Source organism: Colossoma macropomum, unplaced genomic scaffold (genome assembly GCF_904425465.1).
Source record: "Colossoma macropomum unplaced genomic scaffold, Colossoma_macropomum, whole genome shotgun sequence".
Classification (NCBI taxonomy): domain Eukaryota; kingdom Metazoa; phylum Chordata; class Actinopteri; order Characiformes; family Serrasalmidae; genus Colossoma; species Colossoma macropomum.
The window spans coordinates 2,526,228-2,543,944 of NW_023494807.1; the positions used below are offsets into that span (position 1 = coordinate 2,526,228).

The window sequence follows — 17,717 nt, forward strand, 5'->3', positions numbered from 1 at the left end:
ACTATCAACTCCGACTGAGCCAACTAGCACAGACTCGGTCAGACTGAGAATCGAGGCTAAAATTGGGGTAAAAGTCTCATAGTGTAACCCCAGCTTAACTCTGAGCATAATCTAGTAGTGTGTACTGGCCAGTGACTCAGTCTGAATTAACTTCTCCAGCAGCCAATAAAAACTGAGAGTACAGAAAATGTAAATACAGCAAGTAAAAAAGAAAAATGTGCCTCGTGTGTAGCAAAGCTTTTTAATGAACTGAGTCGAAGACACAAGCACAATCGTGGCATGTGCAGATGTTAAAAACTACCACATCACATATATTACATACATTACCCTCCCTTCAGTGTGTTTTACCTGTAGCTTCTTTAGTCTGTCAGTGCAAACAGCACAGAAAACAGCAGCAGCAAGCTGCTCCACATGGTTTGGTTCAGGAACAACTAAAACATTAGTGTTGAGTAGAGTTTGATCCCCAACATTTCAATCGCTCCAAAAAAACACCTGAAATCATCCAGATAGTGTGAGATGCTGGGTCTTTTATAATCTGTTAGGACTCAGGAATTATGCTGGACCTACATAAGTAGATGCAGCATAATTCATAAACCTTACAGTAATGCATGGGCAAAAAATCTAATTTATCTAATTTTCCACTCACACCAGATGTAGTCAATCAGCTGGAGACATGCTGGAGCTATAAAGCTAACGTTGCTAATAAACACGGGTATACCTGAAACTAGTCAAGTCAAGTCAAAGTTTATTTATGTAGCGCTTTTTACAACAGGTGTTGTCACAAAGCAGCTTTACAGAAAAATCCGGGTCCGAGTCCCTATGAGCGTCGCCAATGGCGACAGTTGTGAGGAAAAACTCTCTAAGAGCAAGAGGAAGAAACCCTGAGAGGAACCAAGACTCAAAAGGGGAACCCATCCTCCTCTGGTCCACCCCGGACAGCAAACAGCATTAGAATAAAATATTAAAATGCAAAACGAGGAAAAACAGGTGGAGCAATGGTTAATTAGATAGTTTGAGTTTATGCAGCAGCATCAGAGGGTTCATGCAGGTGAGGTTTGCACAGATTTGTACAGCATGAACTCCATGGTGGTCAAAATGGTGCAGATCAGCCAACAGCGATGGAGCTCTGGTGACTCTAGCAGCTCTGGTGGCTCCCATGTGGCGACTCAGGCAGACGTCGCTCAGGGGCTCAAACTGAAACTAGTATACCAACAGTCACCTAAATCGTTTCCATAAATACATCATAACTTCTTTCATCCAGGTCTTTGTTAAAGCTGCGCAGACTTATTGATGTGTTTTTTCACCAAATGATACATTTATTGCAACAACTATGATTAGTTGCAAAAGCAATGACCAAGGTCTAAAGGGATGCTGCTTAGAATTTATATCCTATGTGTTTTTTTTTCTTTTTAAAATAATGTTTATAGTGTACAATATATAGTATTGTGCAAAAGAGAGGAACCACCTGTCCTTTATTTCATTTCCAGTCAAAATGGCTGTTACGCAAGTTAAGCAAGTTGTTCATTCAGTGCAAGACCTGGTAGACCAGCCAAACTGTCCCCATCCGATAAACAGCACTTAGAGCTTTAATCTTTGAGAGAGAGGAGAAAATCCAGCTGCTTCAGATTACACCGGTGTTTCTGTCCATCCTTCCCCTATGAGAAGACAACTTAGTTCCGTGGGTCTGAAAGGATGTGTAGCTGTCAAGAAGCCCTTACTGAGAAATTACGCAAAAGAGGAACATTTGCAAATCAAACCAAGTAGCTGCTGGTGTTCTTGTAACAATGAACTGACCACCCCAGAGTCCAGACCTCAACGTCATCGACGTCAGTGTGTTTGACAATACTTGGATCTTGAGAAACAGAAAGTGCAACCAACTTCTCAGACTGAACTTTAAAGATGTGGAAAAATATCCCTGAAGATTTCTTTGATATTATATTTAGTAGTTGTTTTATTTTGTCTTATTTGTTTTTCTTCTGAATAATGAATAACTAATGAATAATTATTGTCTGTTTTGACAGGAAATGAAATTATTGATTAGTGTTTTTACTTTTACTGTCGCTAGTCAACCAATCAAGCCTACAATAAGGACAAGTTAATATTTGTCTAGCTGGCATATAAACCATAAGACCCTGTGGGCCTTTTCAGAGCGAGTACTTTGTTTTTGCTTTTGTATTATTCTTGTGACTTTTGACCTTAATTTGAAATCTGATGAGCTACCACCACAAACAACAATAGACATTAATTTGGATATGTATTATAGTTGACGGCCACGCAGCGCACTGCCAACCAGGAACTGGCATGCAGAAAGCCGCATGAAGAGGCTCATGGGAGGCATGTGCCACGGTTGAAAAAAGTACTGTTTGTGTTGTTTATGTTGCTTATTATTTAGTTAAGTTATAAGTGTGTTCTAGGTATTTTATTGTGACAGGGAGTTGGTTTAGTTGGGGTTGTTTTTTGAGGGTGGGTCACTGTCAGGGTGAAGCCTGTGGCTGGTGGTGACCTCCCCCAGAGGTTTGTGTGTATGTATGTACCTTTCTACCCACTCAGTTTTATAAAAGGGCAGAATCTTGCCTTGACCACTGTTATAGTATTAATCTATGTAAATAGTTATTTATTTGTTACAATTGGATAGAAGCCCTTGTTCACATATCCCCACTTTCCTCCTTATATTGTACTTAGAGATGTCGACACCTTTTTTTTTGCTTTTCTTACACCTCAAGGTCGCAAACAACACCATGATGGCTGACAGGACCAACAGAAAACCCTAGCCATTAACCCAGCGCTAACCCAAAACAGAAAGACAGCTGAGTTTACCATTGATAATTTGCTCACCTATGAATAACAATTAAAAAAAAATTACACAAATTGGTACAATGAGAATTAAAAAAAAATAAAATTGTCCATACTCTGTGGTTCTTCATGGGCATGAAAGCTGGACAATAAAAAACTAGATATTGTTGCCTTTGGCAAAGACTTTTGAGAGTACCTTGGCATTAGTGAAGACTTTTGAGAGTACCTTGGCGTTGGTGAGGACTTTTGAGAATACTTTGGCGTTGGTGAAAACTTTTGAGAGTACCATGGCAATGGTGAAGACTTTTGAGAATACTTTGGCGTTGGTGAAGACTTTTGAGAGTACCATTGCATTGGTGAAGACTTTTGAGAATACTTTGGCGTTGGTGAAGACTTTTGAGAGTACCATGGCAATGGTGAAGACTTTTGAGAGTACCATGGCTTTGGTGAAGACTTTTGAGAGTACCATTGCATTGGTGAAGACTTTTGAGAGTACCATGGCATTGGTAAAGACTTTTGAGAGTACCATGGCATTGGTGAGGACTTTTGAGAATACTTTGGCGTTGGTGAAGACTTTTGAGAGTACCATGGCATTGGTAAAGACTTTTGAGAATACTTTGGCATTGGTGAAGACTTTTCAGAGTACCTTGGCGTTGGTGAAGACTTTTGAGAGTACCATGGCTTTGGTAAGGACTTTTGAGGAATACTTTGGCATTGGTGAAGACTTTTGAGAGTACCATGGCATTGGTGAAGACTTTTGAGAGTACCATGGCTTTGGTGAAGACTTTTGAGAGTACCTTGGTGTTGGTGAGGACTTTTGAGAGTACCTTGGCGTTGGTGAGGACTTTTGAGAGTACCTTGGTGTTGGTGAAGACTTTTGAGAGTACCTTGGATGGCAAAGAAAACAAATAACTAGATCCTTAACTTAATCAAACCTCACCTCTTACTTGAAGCCCAGATAACTAAACTCAATTTTATTTTGAACTCATAAGAACCAACTTGTTGGGAAAGATAATTATGCTTGGCGAAGTTGAAGGTAAAAGAGAAAAAGACGTCCAGCAGCAAGATGGATGGATACAATCAGAGAAATAACAGACAAGCTATTAAGTCTAAGCCCAGTGTCTGGTTGCATAAAATACTTAAAGTTAAATTTTCCCTTAAAGCCACCCTGTTGCACAAAAAACTCTTAGGGTATTGCTTAGTTTTCCTAAAGTGAAATCATTATACACCCTTAAATGTTACCTGAACAATCAAATTTCCCAAAACTCTGAAAAAAAAAGGTCTGAGGGCATTTTCTTGATTTTTGTATCTTTTAAAATTCGCCTTTAAAGGTACTTGCACATATCATGATACCCATATGTGTCGTATCATAAGGCTCTGTTATCTTCATCACTACTGTAGCAAATTCAGCAGCTGTAAACTCTTGACTCGCCACATGTGTCTTTGATGTGGACTGAATGAAGAATGAAGGGTTTCCGGCATAATGGGTCAGTCACATAAAATGTACACGGATAATCAAATTCTCTGGAACCCCCCACGTTCCAGAGAATTCCTGAGGTGTTTTATGTAGCTGGGCACAGAGCCTGATAAGCCAAACAGACGTCAAGACATTTTGGAGAAACATTATCCATATGTTTGCCAGGAGTCGCCATTTTTTTTTTTTCCTGTATTCAGTTGAAAACAGTACAAAGACAAGATGTATCAACTAATTACCCTCAATGGTTTTTGTAAATATGTATGGTTCTTCTAAATTGTATGCCTGCAACTTGTCCCACAAGTTGGGACAGGGGCATGTTTACCACAGTGTTACATCCCTTTTAACAATTTTCAGTAACTGTTTGGGAATTGAGGACACCAATTGTTGTAGTTGTAGAAATGAAATTTTCATAATGTACTACACATTTCAAAATGGGAGATACTAATTCATACTACGAAGCCATGCTGTTGTAACATGTGCAGAATGTGGCTTGACATCATCTTGCTGAAACAAGCATGGATGTCCCTGAAAAAGATGTCATCTAGATGGCAGTATATGTTGCTCCAAAATGCATATGTACCCCTTCAGCATTAGTGGTGCCTTCACAGATAAGCAATTTACCCATGCCCCCCATGACACTAACACACCCCTATACCATGACAGGCAATGGCTTTTGAACTCTGTGTTGGTAACAATTGGGCTGATCCTTTTTCTCTTTGCCCTGGAAAACACAATGTCCATTATTTCCAAAAACAACCTGAAAGGTAGACTCATCAGACCACAGCATACATATCTACTTTGCCTCAGTCCATCTCAGATGAGCTTTAGCCCAGAGAAGTTGGCAGCATTTCTGCATGTTGTTGATATATATGGCTTCCACTTTGCATAGTAGAGTCTTAACTCATATTTGTAGATGTACTGTGTTTGGTGGCAAGGGTTTTCTGAAGTATTCCCAAGCCCCTGTGGTTATATTAATTACCAAATCATCTGTCATCTGAGGGTTTGAAGGTTGCAGGCATTCAGCCTTGACCTTTATGACTGGGGATTTCTCTGGATTCTCTGAATCTTTTAATACGGCTATGGACTTTTTTTGTAAAGTGGTGCCTAAGCCTTTCATAAATGCTCCTTAATGCTCAATTTATGGTCGCATCACCTATTACCTGTTAACCTGTTTACCTGTGGACCTGTGGAAAGTTCCGAAATAGGTGTTTTTGATCATTCCATAAATCTCCCAGTCCTACACTGCCCTATCTCTACTTTTTTGGAATGTGTTGCTGGCATGTAGTTGCAAAAATCAGTAAAGACTATAAGGTAAAATATTAAACATATCTTCTTCATGCTGTTTTCTATCAAATATATCTGAAATACAGTTAATAAATCACTGCTTTCTGTTTTTATTTGCAATTTACTGACTGTCACAACTTTTTTAGGAATAGGGATTTTAACAGTGTCATGTCACCATTACTGGCTGTTCTTGGGACAGATACTATGAAGTTTGAAGTCATGACAGCTTACATAACACACTAATTTTTACTCTAGTTAGCCATCATGATGTCAAACATTTTGAAACATTTTGACAGTTTAAAGTAATAGTGATATGACAATGTTATATTATTGATCAAAATCTGTCATGACGACTCATGACAGCATATGACACCTGCCAAGCTGTGTTTATAACATGGTTATGCCAGCGTTATTCAGCCGTGTTCAAGTAAAGTGTTACCAAAATAACACATTAGCTGCAAATCTGCATGGGACTTGTTATTATGAGACTAATGCTAATTAGTGCCTATTAGCGCTCTATAATTGCTTTCCACATAAACAATTTGGGTCATTTTCAGAAATGCTTTTCAGAAACGTCTCATTTAAATGCGTATGCTGTGAAAATGACACTTCTACCGTCAGTCTAACAAAGTAACAACAGGATCATGCCTGTCATGTTGCTTCGCTCCCTCTTACGACTCAATTGTGTTTTGGCTGAACTTTTCAACCAAAGACTTAAGACACTCTGTTCAGTTCCCCCCCTCAGTAATGAGGAGTTATCTGCACTGCCACACCAGGCAATTAGCTGCTCAGGGCACAGCAGCTTGATCAGAGCGCAAATGAAATTGTGTGAGGTGAAAATTAAGAGCAAAAGGTGCAATTATTATCATAATAATTACATTTGCTAATTAAATGTCAGCCTCTTGAATACCAATTTAGATAAGATATCCTTAGCGAGGGGCTAAGCATGTCTACTTCCTCTCTTCAAAGAGAGGGGGAAGCATTTCGTTCCTGCCTTCATGGCGGCTGTTTGAAAGCCGCCACAGCTGCACGGTTTGATTTAACGTGGCCTGACCACACAGCCTGAAACAATCACAAACTGATGAATTATTCAGCAATGCTAGCCTTTGTTCCCGTCGTACTATGGTAATATGTGGAGCTGTGACTCGCTCTTATTTAATCTTAAACAGCCAATTAGGATTTCCATATATCTTGGAAAATAACAACAAAATTACAGTCACGACTCTTGACACTTAAGAATTGTAATTTTGGTCACAGTGTTACATTTCAAGGCACATTTAGTCAGCAGTTAAGGAGATGCAATGGGAGCACCACGCCAACCAGCCACGAGATCAGCAGGCAGATTTTGTGCTTAATGAGAACTTCTGCCATCGTTGTCGTTTTCCACAACACTCATTTAACCTCGTATAGCGTTTACACAAATTCACTGCCGCTTTCCGACAGCAATGGTTGTTTTACCTGACAGTGTTTGCACATTTTCACTACCGTCTGGAGAAGCTCTGGTGATGCAACTGACTTGAGAGAACATGAAATGCAGCCATGTGTGAAACCCATCGAGCATTCAGAGCGTCGTCGTCTCAAGCAACGCCGCACGATAGCGGAACGCGGAGGGTCCAGAGCGATCATTATCATCATCAGCATTACAGTAGACATTAAAACGCCTTTCGAGGCTGCTTTGTGCGCACGCGGCGGCGCTCTGGGGAATTGATCAGGACTAGATTGCAAACACAGACTATTCACAGTTGATTTATAAGTCCTGGGAAAGTAATAAAAGCTGCCCACTGAAGCATTTGAATCCAATTATCTTTTACAGACTGCTGTTGTTATCCAATTAAAACTCATCCAGCTCTCGAGAATTATAATAAGTTATTTTCTGGCTTTTGACAATGGTGATTTATGTTGAATTGTATACCCTGTGACCTGAGGAAGGAAGTGTGTGGAGTGGCCAGAAAAGGTCTCAGTAAACTTGGATCTGGACACAAAAAGTCACATATGGCCAGGTAGAAGAGGAAAGAAAATGTACCTATTTTTTTTTTTTTTCACACTCTTTCTTTCTGGCAGCAGTATGTCAACATTTTGGCTTAGTATCTTGAAATTATAATAATCTCAAAAAAATTCTAAAAAATTATCTGGTATCTAATAATTTTTCTCAAAGTATTAATTTAGTATATTAGAGGTGATATCTTAGTATCTTGCAACTATGACTTACTTTTTTTACTCAAAATACTGAGTTAGTATCTCAAAATATTTATTTTCTTAAAATATGAACTGTCAAAATAATGGTTTAAAATGTTGAGAAAACAAGTGAGACTTTTTTGGGAGAATGTTTTAAGAAAATAGGCTTATCTCTACATATTAGGTCAGTATTTCAAGACAATAAACCAATATTTTGAGATTTTTAGTCAATATTTAAAAAAAAATGAAATACTAATTCAATATGTTATCATAGGAAGTCACCATATGTAGAAACTAAGCCATTATTTAAAGATATTAGATCAATATGTTGAGAACTAAGTAATTGTTTTGCAATATTAAGTCAATATTTTAAGGAAACAAATCAGTATTTTGAGATATTAAGTCAATATTTTGACATACTGCTGACATAGGCAGTTTTTTTTTCTCCTGTATCTGGTAAAAATTGCTTTCCATAGAGAAGTTATGAACATCCATGTACTGTAAGCGAAGCACAAAACACTAACAAAATACCTTTCATCCCACAATTCCACACGTCTCCCAGGGAAAAAGTCTGCATGAGCAGGTAACGTTTTCTGTGTGATTTGATTGGCCTAATGGCAGTAAGTTTGTGCTAATTAAAAAAAATGTCAGATTTACTTATCTGGAATCATGAACTTTATTAAGCAAATATAAAATATACACCAGGGAAAATAGTTTCCTTTGTCAGTCCTTGTCTCAGTTTTGTACTTTTTTCTTCAAAAAAAAAAAGGTTCTTCCAAGGGAAACAAAAAACAACATATGATGTTCCACTAGTAGAACCCATAAATCAAAATAATCCCACAGCAATTTTGGACAAGAGGAGAAAAAAATGCGCAGCCGTCTGTGCGGTATCATCTGAACAACGGTGAAGAGAAAGACGATACAATTTCGGGGCGATCAAAGATACGCCGCCACTATAGGGTGCACTGGCCACCTCGCTCCTGGAAAAGTCTGGCCAGTGTGTTCACCTCAGGCCCCCAGTCGTCTGGCTCAGGGGGCTCCGGCTCTGATGGAGGTCCAGGGAGGTCCAGAGAACTGATGGAGCCGGAGGGTGACCCCTGCCCTTCGTATGCGTACGTTTGGAGGGAATCGTATGGAGGTCCGCTGGTGTCCTGGTCTGCCTCCATTACCTTTAGCTGGATCACATCATGAATGTCCTGACTGGGCAGGGTCAGCGACGGGCTCAGACTGTCCCCGCCCACCGCTCCGCCCCAAACCTCCGGGTGTGGCTCCCCCCTTCTCCTTCTGACCTCTCCAGCAGCTGAGGGGTTCCTCAGGGCCACGATGTCGAAAGCTTCTGTGTCCTCTTCCCCACCACCCTCATCGTCGTACGTCACCACGTTCTCCCGCACGTCCTCCTCCGAGATGATGAGCGCCTCTTTCTTGATCTTCTTGCTCCGCAAGGTCACAAACAGCACCACTATGGCTGATGGGAAGAGATAAAATAGACCAGATCAGTACCACAGCAATAACACGCAGGTTATTGTTCAATTATTGATTTTGAAGATTGTAACTACTGTAAATTCTTCAACTGCTAAGAAATTGATATGTAGGTTGGGTCCACCACAGAGTTTGTGTCTTGAAACATCTCTTCCTATTTATTACTTAATTATTTCTCACTAATAACTTATTGAAGTAGAGACATTCTGTGGTCTAAACCTACAATCTTAACGAGTGTCACAGTTTGTTACATTTATCGCTGTTGTTGGGAAAAAACCTTGTATCTCCAAAATGATAACTTTACAGGAGAAAGAAATAACCTTCTTTACTTTTAATGGAAGTCAATGGAACTAGAATTTTGTCTGATTCATTTTGGGCCTTATATGTATATATATATATATATATATATATATATATATATATATATATATATAATACAAACTATTAAGTTATAATATTATTACTTATTGTATATTTAAATTAAAATGTATAATTATATTTCAACAGTATATGAACAGTAAATTTTGCTGTGTATATATATATATATATATATATATATATATATATATATATATATATAACGTGTTATGTAGTTAAACTTATAAATGTGTAATTATATTTCAACAGTATATGAACAGTAAAATCATAACAATGACGACTGTAAGTCAAATGTAGAAGTAATTCTTCATGCAACTAAGGTTGTAATAGATTGTTTTTATATATTTAAGATTAAACATATGCAACTACATTTAATATATCAAATAAAACAATCGCAATCACTAGTATGTGTCCATAAACACAATAATCAAATGTGAAAAGAATGCATTATGTAATAATGAATTGTCATAGATTGTCATTACATATACTTGAATTTAAATATGTGCGTTGACATATACAAAGAATATCAAAACATAATAATGAATAGCATCTGTCCATAAATACTTTAAATCTCAGGGTGTTATTGATAATTATTGCATTTTTTAAAATTTAAACATATGTAATTACATTTAAATAGTGTATCAAGACGGTAGTAATGGCTGGTATGCGTCAATAAACACAGTAAAAATAAAATGTAAAATAAAATGAGCACAGTTGCAGCAACATTATGCCAGTATGCAGATGTTACGGTGCAAGAGGCTACAATTAGCCTTTGACATTTGAAAATACTTAAGGCAAAGACTTGTCTGTGGAAAAAATTGCATAATTGCTCATCTGTTGATGTGAAATCAATCGCATTGTATCTCTCCATTAATCTAAAATGGGCTGATGGGCTACTCAGAAGCAAATACTGAATTATTCATCTTTCTCTATACAAATCAACCATCATGTCATGCAATCTTAGGCCAAGCCATATTATATCTGTTTTTATTTATTTATTTATTTTTATTTTATTTTCTGCAAGCTTGCAGTTCAGGTAAATTGGCTTATGCTCCTCAGTGTTGATGTTGCCTGAGGAAAAAGTGAACATTACCAAGTACAACTCTACAACTCTCTGTCTGCGCTAATTTTAGCCAAGTATCGTTCCCAGATAAGATAAGAGTCACTTCTGCAGTGAGCGTTCTCATTCTCTGCTGATAGGTGAGAAATGTATATTTATATACCCATTGTGTAAAACCTTGTTGCTCTTTGGAGAGGTAGTCTACACGTGTAGAGAAACAGGATCCTCTAGAGAAAGGTTTCTATTTTTGGCCTTGTCAGAGACGGTGAGAAGAACAGTGGGTTTCACAGCAGGGTGGAACCTCACATCAGCACCTGTAGTGCCTTCTAACAATATAACTTTAGGTGTAGCATGAGGTGGAAGGTAGCTCTGAGGGCAATATCGAGGATAATGACTCACAGCGTTTTATTCATTGCAATACGATGATGTATCCAAGCCTGGACCATCCCATGTTTTTATAGGTGCATGCCCTGGAGCCTGAACCACAAAGGAGCCAACAAAATCTGAAAAGCTGCCTTGACTCGCAGCGGAAATTTTACCAGCAGCATAATAATAATAATAATAAAAAAAAATCGAATTTCAGTCTTGTCTTTGTGTTTTGGCCGATCATCCTGTCTTTCTTGAACATTCACTTCATTTTCTGTAAAACAGAGTGGAGGATGCTTATTTCCAAAGCCAAACACGTCAAGAAATTTCTACCTGTGTTAAAGAAGAATATTTTGTCATCCATATCGGCATCTTTATCTGCTTCTGTGCATAAAGTCATCCAAGGTAAGATATAAATGGTCCATTTTCCACACCCTCCATGTAAGCATGCTTTAACATAGAGTTTTTACCTTGTTGGTGTCATTTTCTACATCTTTGTTATATACATTTTAAGCGATCTGCAATGGGGTAAATGTTGTTGTGCTAAGCATATGCATGCTTTATAAGGACGACTTGCATTGGTTGTTGTGCTTATGTCAACCTGTCTTCTTGTTAAAACATTTTTTGTTTGGTTTTTACCACTATAAGTGTTGGAGTAGGTAAAGTGCTGAGTGTACTGTTGTTAGTGATCATGCCACAAAATGTGTTTGGAAAATGTATTGGTCATCAACTTGTTATTGTCTCAACTGTAATCAGAGCAGGTCAACACAGCTCAATCAGCTCAATACAGGGCCTATGAGTGGTTAAAGATCTATTAACATCTAGGGATATAAGAGAAATCAAAAGAGCCTATTTAAGGTATAAAAGAATTTCCTTTGGCATGGAATAGCAATATTCAAGAAGCATGTGTCCTTCAGCTTTATTAAAGCAAACATGAACATCATCTCATATAATAAAACTGTGCGATTGTTAATAATATTTCCCATATATTATTCCAATAGTGCTCCAGTTTGAACTATTTTCTTTTTTTTTTTTTCTTTTTTACATAAAAATTCAGCTAAAGATAGTAGGTATGAATCTTAGTCCCAGGGGGCTTTTTGTTTGTCTTGCTCACTTGACTCAACTGAAGGCCTGGAGAATCACCTGATGAGTTTAATCTGTGTGTAAGAGCTCCAAAAGCACTGCGTTGATATTAAAACTGCTGCTTTAGGGATTTAACATTGACCAGAAGAGCAAAAAAGCATCATTTTTGTCCTCTATTGGAAAGTCCCTCTTTTCACATGACACCGCGGATATGTAACGTAATGTAACTTGCTGTTTAGTAAAACCTCTACATGACATCTAAAAGTAATGAATAGCCCTAACACACATTTATATGCTCTCACATTCCTCTCACCTTCACTGCCATCTCCTATTTCCCCTCTGTTTCTCCTACACTGAGGCTCCTTTTTTTCCTCTTTGGTTCCCTCCAATGTGAAGAAGTTAAACAATTACTTCATCACCCCAAATGTAGTTGATTGGTCAACACATGTTTGGTGCCATTAGTTTTGCTTTGGAGCTTTTAGGCTAGTGTAGCTAACAAGTAATGGAAGCTTATACTCCACTAATTAGCATCACATATACTGCATGCTTACTGTTACTATGAAAAATGGCAAAACAACTGCACAAAATCTAGGCCTCTTGTGTTTTTTGGGGATTTTTACCCAATTTTTACACCAATTTAGTTGTGTCCAGTTCCCACCTGCTAGCTAGGTCCCCCATCACATGATACTACAAAGCTGAGAGAAAAGCTAGCATGAGCTTCCTTTAAGACATATGAAGAGCCACCATGTTTTTTCTGCCACTAACGCTACATCATTAGACAGCTTAAAGTGTTTGGACGAGAATGCTAACTGCCAATTTTGTTACTAGTGTTGTGATACTAAAGACCAAGGCCGGTCATGATAACCAGAACTAGAACCATGCTACATTCACACTACATAATTTTATCCCTGATTTTTAACGCTGACAGTTTTTGAAGATTGCCAAAAGCCCCAGGTCAGAGGCAAATCAATGTACGCTCAGGGCTCACAAATCAGCTCTCAATTGCTATGTGCGAAAGACTCACCGATGCCCTGCAGATGCAAATATGAAATATCTGGACCTGTTGGGCAGTCCAAATCGTGTAGTGTGACCGGTTTCACTTCTCACATGTGTTTTTGTGACAAAATGTAGGTTGAAGATCAGACAGACTCAGACAGACCCCGTTGCTGATCAGTCATGTAGTGTGCAAACCGCAATGACTTCAAGATTCCCAATTACAGGACAGCAAGCTGTGCAGGGTGAACAGTACAGCAATCTGACGACTGTGAAAGTCATGTAGTGTGTCCGTGCTTCAGCAGTCTCACCTTTATCTCAGTCTCAGCATCATTTGAACTCGGCCTTGTTTTAGTCTTGGCGTACGGTCGACTGGGAAATAGTTGTTGAGACCAATGTTGAGACCATTTTATTCCGAATAAATCTTAATCTGGTCTTGGTCTCTTGACTACAACACAGTTGTGCTAACAAAAGCCTGCATTGGATTGCATCGTGCTAAGTGATGGGGTCGCAGGGGGCATGGCCATCCTACCCAAAATGGATGAGGTTCATTATGCTCTTTTGGATACCTGCCCAGAATAGCAGTGGCATCACTGGGAATGAAACTCACAACCTGCTGACCATTGGGCCAACACTTCAGCAGTCTACTTTAAATTAATACAGCGTTCTGAAGCAAAATGTCCAAAACATATGTTGAACTGAGGTCAGATGGTGCAGTGTGTGCTAATTGCTAAACAAACCTCCTAATCACTGGGTTGTTTGTAGTGAAACCTCCCTCTAGCTGTGATTGGTCCATTGCAAAAAGCAGACTTCTAGTGGTCCTCCTACATATACTGGGTTGTTTTCAGGCATACTTATGATGTCAGTAGTTTAATTGTGTCTAGTTCTTTCTACCAGCTTTAGTTGCACCACTTGGAAGCCTCACATGCTACTGCTTTTAGCTATGCAACACACTTTTGTCCATTTTTACAGATAACAGTATGTCATATAGTGTCAAAAACCACATAAGCAAGTCCATTTTCTTGCTTGCTACATTAGCCTGATAGCTCCAGTAAAAACTGAAGAAAGAAACTTATTTTGGCTAATCAACTACATTTGTGGTACCGAGGGAGGGACTCCTCACGTTTTACACACTCTCTTACCCAGGAGGATGAGGATGCAGAGCAGGATGGCGATGAGCGCTCCTGTGCTGAGACCTGCAGAGGAAAAGAAGGCCTGCGGCTGGCAGACTGGCACTCTGAGGCCCCTCCGGCATGGACACACCCGCAGCGTCAGGGTGCTGGTGCTGCTGAGCTGAGGCTCTCCTCCGTCCCACACCACCACCGCCAGCTGGTGCAGCTCCTGCTCGGCCTGGCTGAAACCCCACCGCCGCGCAATGATACTCGCACTGCTGTCTGTCAGAGAGAGAAAATCCTACAGTTACTCACAGCAGCAGCACAAGGACAGGCTTTTCAACGATATAAAATCATTTATGTTGCAGGCAGAGGCACCATGTATGGGGGGGATTGGGTCACCCCCCCCATCTCCACCCCCACTCGCAAAACTGAAGATCCCCCCAATCCTAGCACAAAGTCTGAAAATAGTTGCTCTTGTGAAACTGCATTTACCGTGGGGATTTTAGGGTATGGTCGCTATGGCAACCAGAAACACCGTCTACACGCGTGTTTCATTCATGGGTTCTCACGCAGGGTTGTCAGACTTGCTGTTTTCCAAAAAATCTGGTCGGTTTGAAAGTGCAATGCAGGTGGATTGTAGTCGTGGGGTACATTTTTGTTTGAAATTCTTTCAAATGTGCCGCAGTCGTGGAAAAACTGTTTGAAAATGAAAACCAATTGTCCTATAAATGTATATTGATCCTGTTGCTGAATAGCTGGCAACCCAAGGACACACAAGCACATACAGTGAGAGAAGCAGCAGAAGAGTGCAGCGTGTTTGGTGTTGTCGCTGACCAAAATAAATGAGACCAAACGTGCATGTAATATCTCAAAAAGGTATCTCTGTAAGAAGATACTGACAATTATTAATGAAAAACGCTCATTTTACAGGACATTTTAAGGACAACAAGAGTGTTCATATATGATACAAGTTGATAGAAGATATATTAGATGTAGAGATTATTTTAAGAAATATGTGATGTTTTTTCACCCTGTTACAGATGTTTACATTTGAACACATCCATCCATCCATCCATCCATCATCTAAACTGCTTATCCTTCTGGGTCGCGGTGGGGTGCTGGAGCCTATCCCAGCTGTCATTGGGCGGAAGGCAGGATACACCCTGGACAGGTCGCCAGTCCATCGCAGGGCAGACAGACAGACATACACATTCACACATACACTCACACCTAGGGGCAATTTAGCACGTCCAATTGGCCTGACTGCATGTTTTTGGACTGTGGGAGGAAACCAGAGTACCCGGAGGAAACCCACGCAGACACGGGGAGAACAGGCAAACTCCACACAGAAATGACCCCGGTCGCCCGGCCAGGAATCGAACCCAGGCCATTCTTGCTGTGAGGCGACAGCATGCCGCCCGCCATTTGAACACATTTTGGGTCAATTTCAGCTTCTGGTGGGTCACTGACTTTATCACAAATGTGATATATGATAATAAAATACTACTACTACTACTAATAATAATAATAATAATAATAAAATTATTATATATATATATATATATATATATAATATATATATATATATATATATATATATATATGACTTCACCCATGATTCCTTCTCCTATTTCAGTTTCCTCCCCCCAAATTAAATGTCTGTCATCAGTTTTAATAGATTGTAAAATATTTTCTCTTTTCCTTTTTTTTTTTTTTTTTATTTTAATTTAACCCAGGTCAGCTCTCATGGTTGCAGTTATGTGTGTAAAGCGACTTCCAGAACCCTCAAATGATGTGTGACCCACTGGAAATCAAAACATGGTTGATTCCTTCATCACTTTCTAAATAGGCTGGATCAATCTAATATGTAAAGCCTGTGGTTCAGCTCCTGAAGGTCTAACCAATAGGCGAGCTCACTTGGCTGTATCTACCTATATACTACAGGGAAAAAATCCTGACTGAACATTTTTAGATTTTAACCCATTTTTTGCAAACCTAAATTTTAAAAACAACAAGCATGATGATTCATCATCATCATCATCATCATCATCATCATCATTAACCGCTTAGTCCAGATAGGGTCGCGGTAGCAGTTGGGAGAGCAGAGAATCCCAGGTGACCCTGATGATGATTCTATTAAATAAAAACAAAAATATTTTAGTTCTCAGAAACCATTAGTCCTTCTCTGAGGGATGATCCTGAATGATGCCTATTGAGCTGGCCTGAGTTTGCCTAGAGTGTTTAAACAGAACAGTCAGTTAATAACTCTCAGTGTTGGCTCTGGCTGCAGATTGCCTCACAGTTAAAGCAGTGAGGCCACAGTTTTTAGTTTCTTTGTTTTATGTTGAACCTTGTTTGCATTGATGGGGCTGTAAATCACCGAAACGAACACGCTTAAATGCTGCTGCAGGAGTCGCACTAGCCCAGCTTGATTTGTGCAGCATTTTGATTCTCTGCTTTTGAGCTTCTGATACAGCAGACATGAAACAGCACTGGGCAGACAGTCCATCAGCTCAAATAGTGGCAAAAACTTCACGCTTTATTAATTCAACAACTTTTCTCATTCTGCACAGGTGTGGAAATCTTGTTTTCTTATTCTCGCTCTATCTCTCCTAGTGGCTCCTTTTTCTGCTCACACTTTTCCAGTCCATTTGTTAGTCCCTCATGCTTTCTCCCTTTATTTTCTGCACCCCATCTTCATTTCTTGCACATCTCCGCTCTCTCTCTCTCTCTATCTCTCTCTCTCCTGAGCCCTGTATTATATGCACAGGCATGACCAGCTCCTTAACCATGCAGTTTCCCTTCTCCGTGGAGCAGGGATCAACAGCGGGTGCTCGAGCAGAGGGAGAGTCGCTGCATGGAGGACTCTGACTCCTCCTGGATGTCAACTACTGTGTGCAAACAAAAGCCCCGGGGGAGGCCTGCCTCATCATCGTCATCTTTATCATCCATGACTTCTTCTTCCTCAGCAGCAGGGTTGCACTGCAAGCTGTGAGTCCTCCATGCCACTGCACTCAGCGCTACACTGATGATAATGCTGAAGTCTTGGAGGAACTTCAAGCAAAATGTTTAGCTTGAAACTCTAGCTGTGCCTTAAATTTCACTTTGGAGGTTTAAGTTGTGATTATTATCGTTTTGTTATACTATTTAAACGTAATTACTAGGGCTGACAGAGTAACCGCACTAATCACAACATTACATTCAACAGTCGTTTCAAATAAGGTCATGTTGAACATTATACAGTGTACATGTACAGTACTGTACATTGACCTTACTTTTGGTAGATATTGTATGATATATGATATATTGAGGTCTGCTACCTGATATAAGCCTGAAGGGGATCGGTCTAGGGTTTCAGACTAGGTTTTGGGCCAGATCATTTTCAACATTTTTATGTAGCATATATTTTTGTGTTTTGAATAAATATGACCAAAGTGCGAAATATAGGGGGGCTGGGGTTTCAGGGCCCCCTTAATTTACCTCTTGGACCCCCTCAATGTCTCAAAATCAGAAT

The 17,717-nt window shown here is 39.5% G+C and overlaps 1 protein-coding gene across 1 annotated transcript in view; it reads right to left on the reverse strand.

The window, feature by feature from the left end:
* Positions 1-8,682: 8,682 nt before the first annotated feature.
* cdh18a (cadherin 18, type 2a) overlaps positions 8,683-17,717 on the reverse strand; it is a 111,333-nt gene continuing 102,298 nt past the window's right edge. Inside the window, exons 10-11 of the mRNA XM_036556860.1 lie at positions 14,231-14,482; positions 8,683-9,194 (exon numbers count right to left, since the gene is read on the reverse strand). Of these exons, the coding sequence (XP_036412753.1) occupies positions 8,683-9,194; positions 14,231-14,482 (764 nt within the window). The remainder of the gene's footprint in view (positions 9,195-14,230; positions 14,483-17,717) is intronic.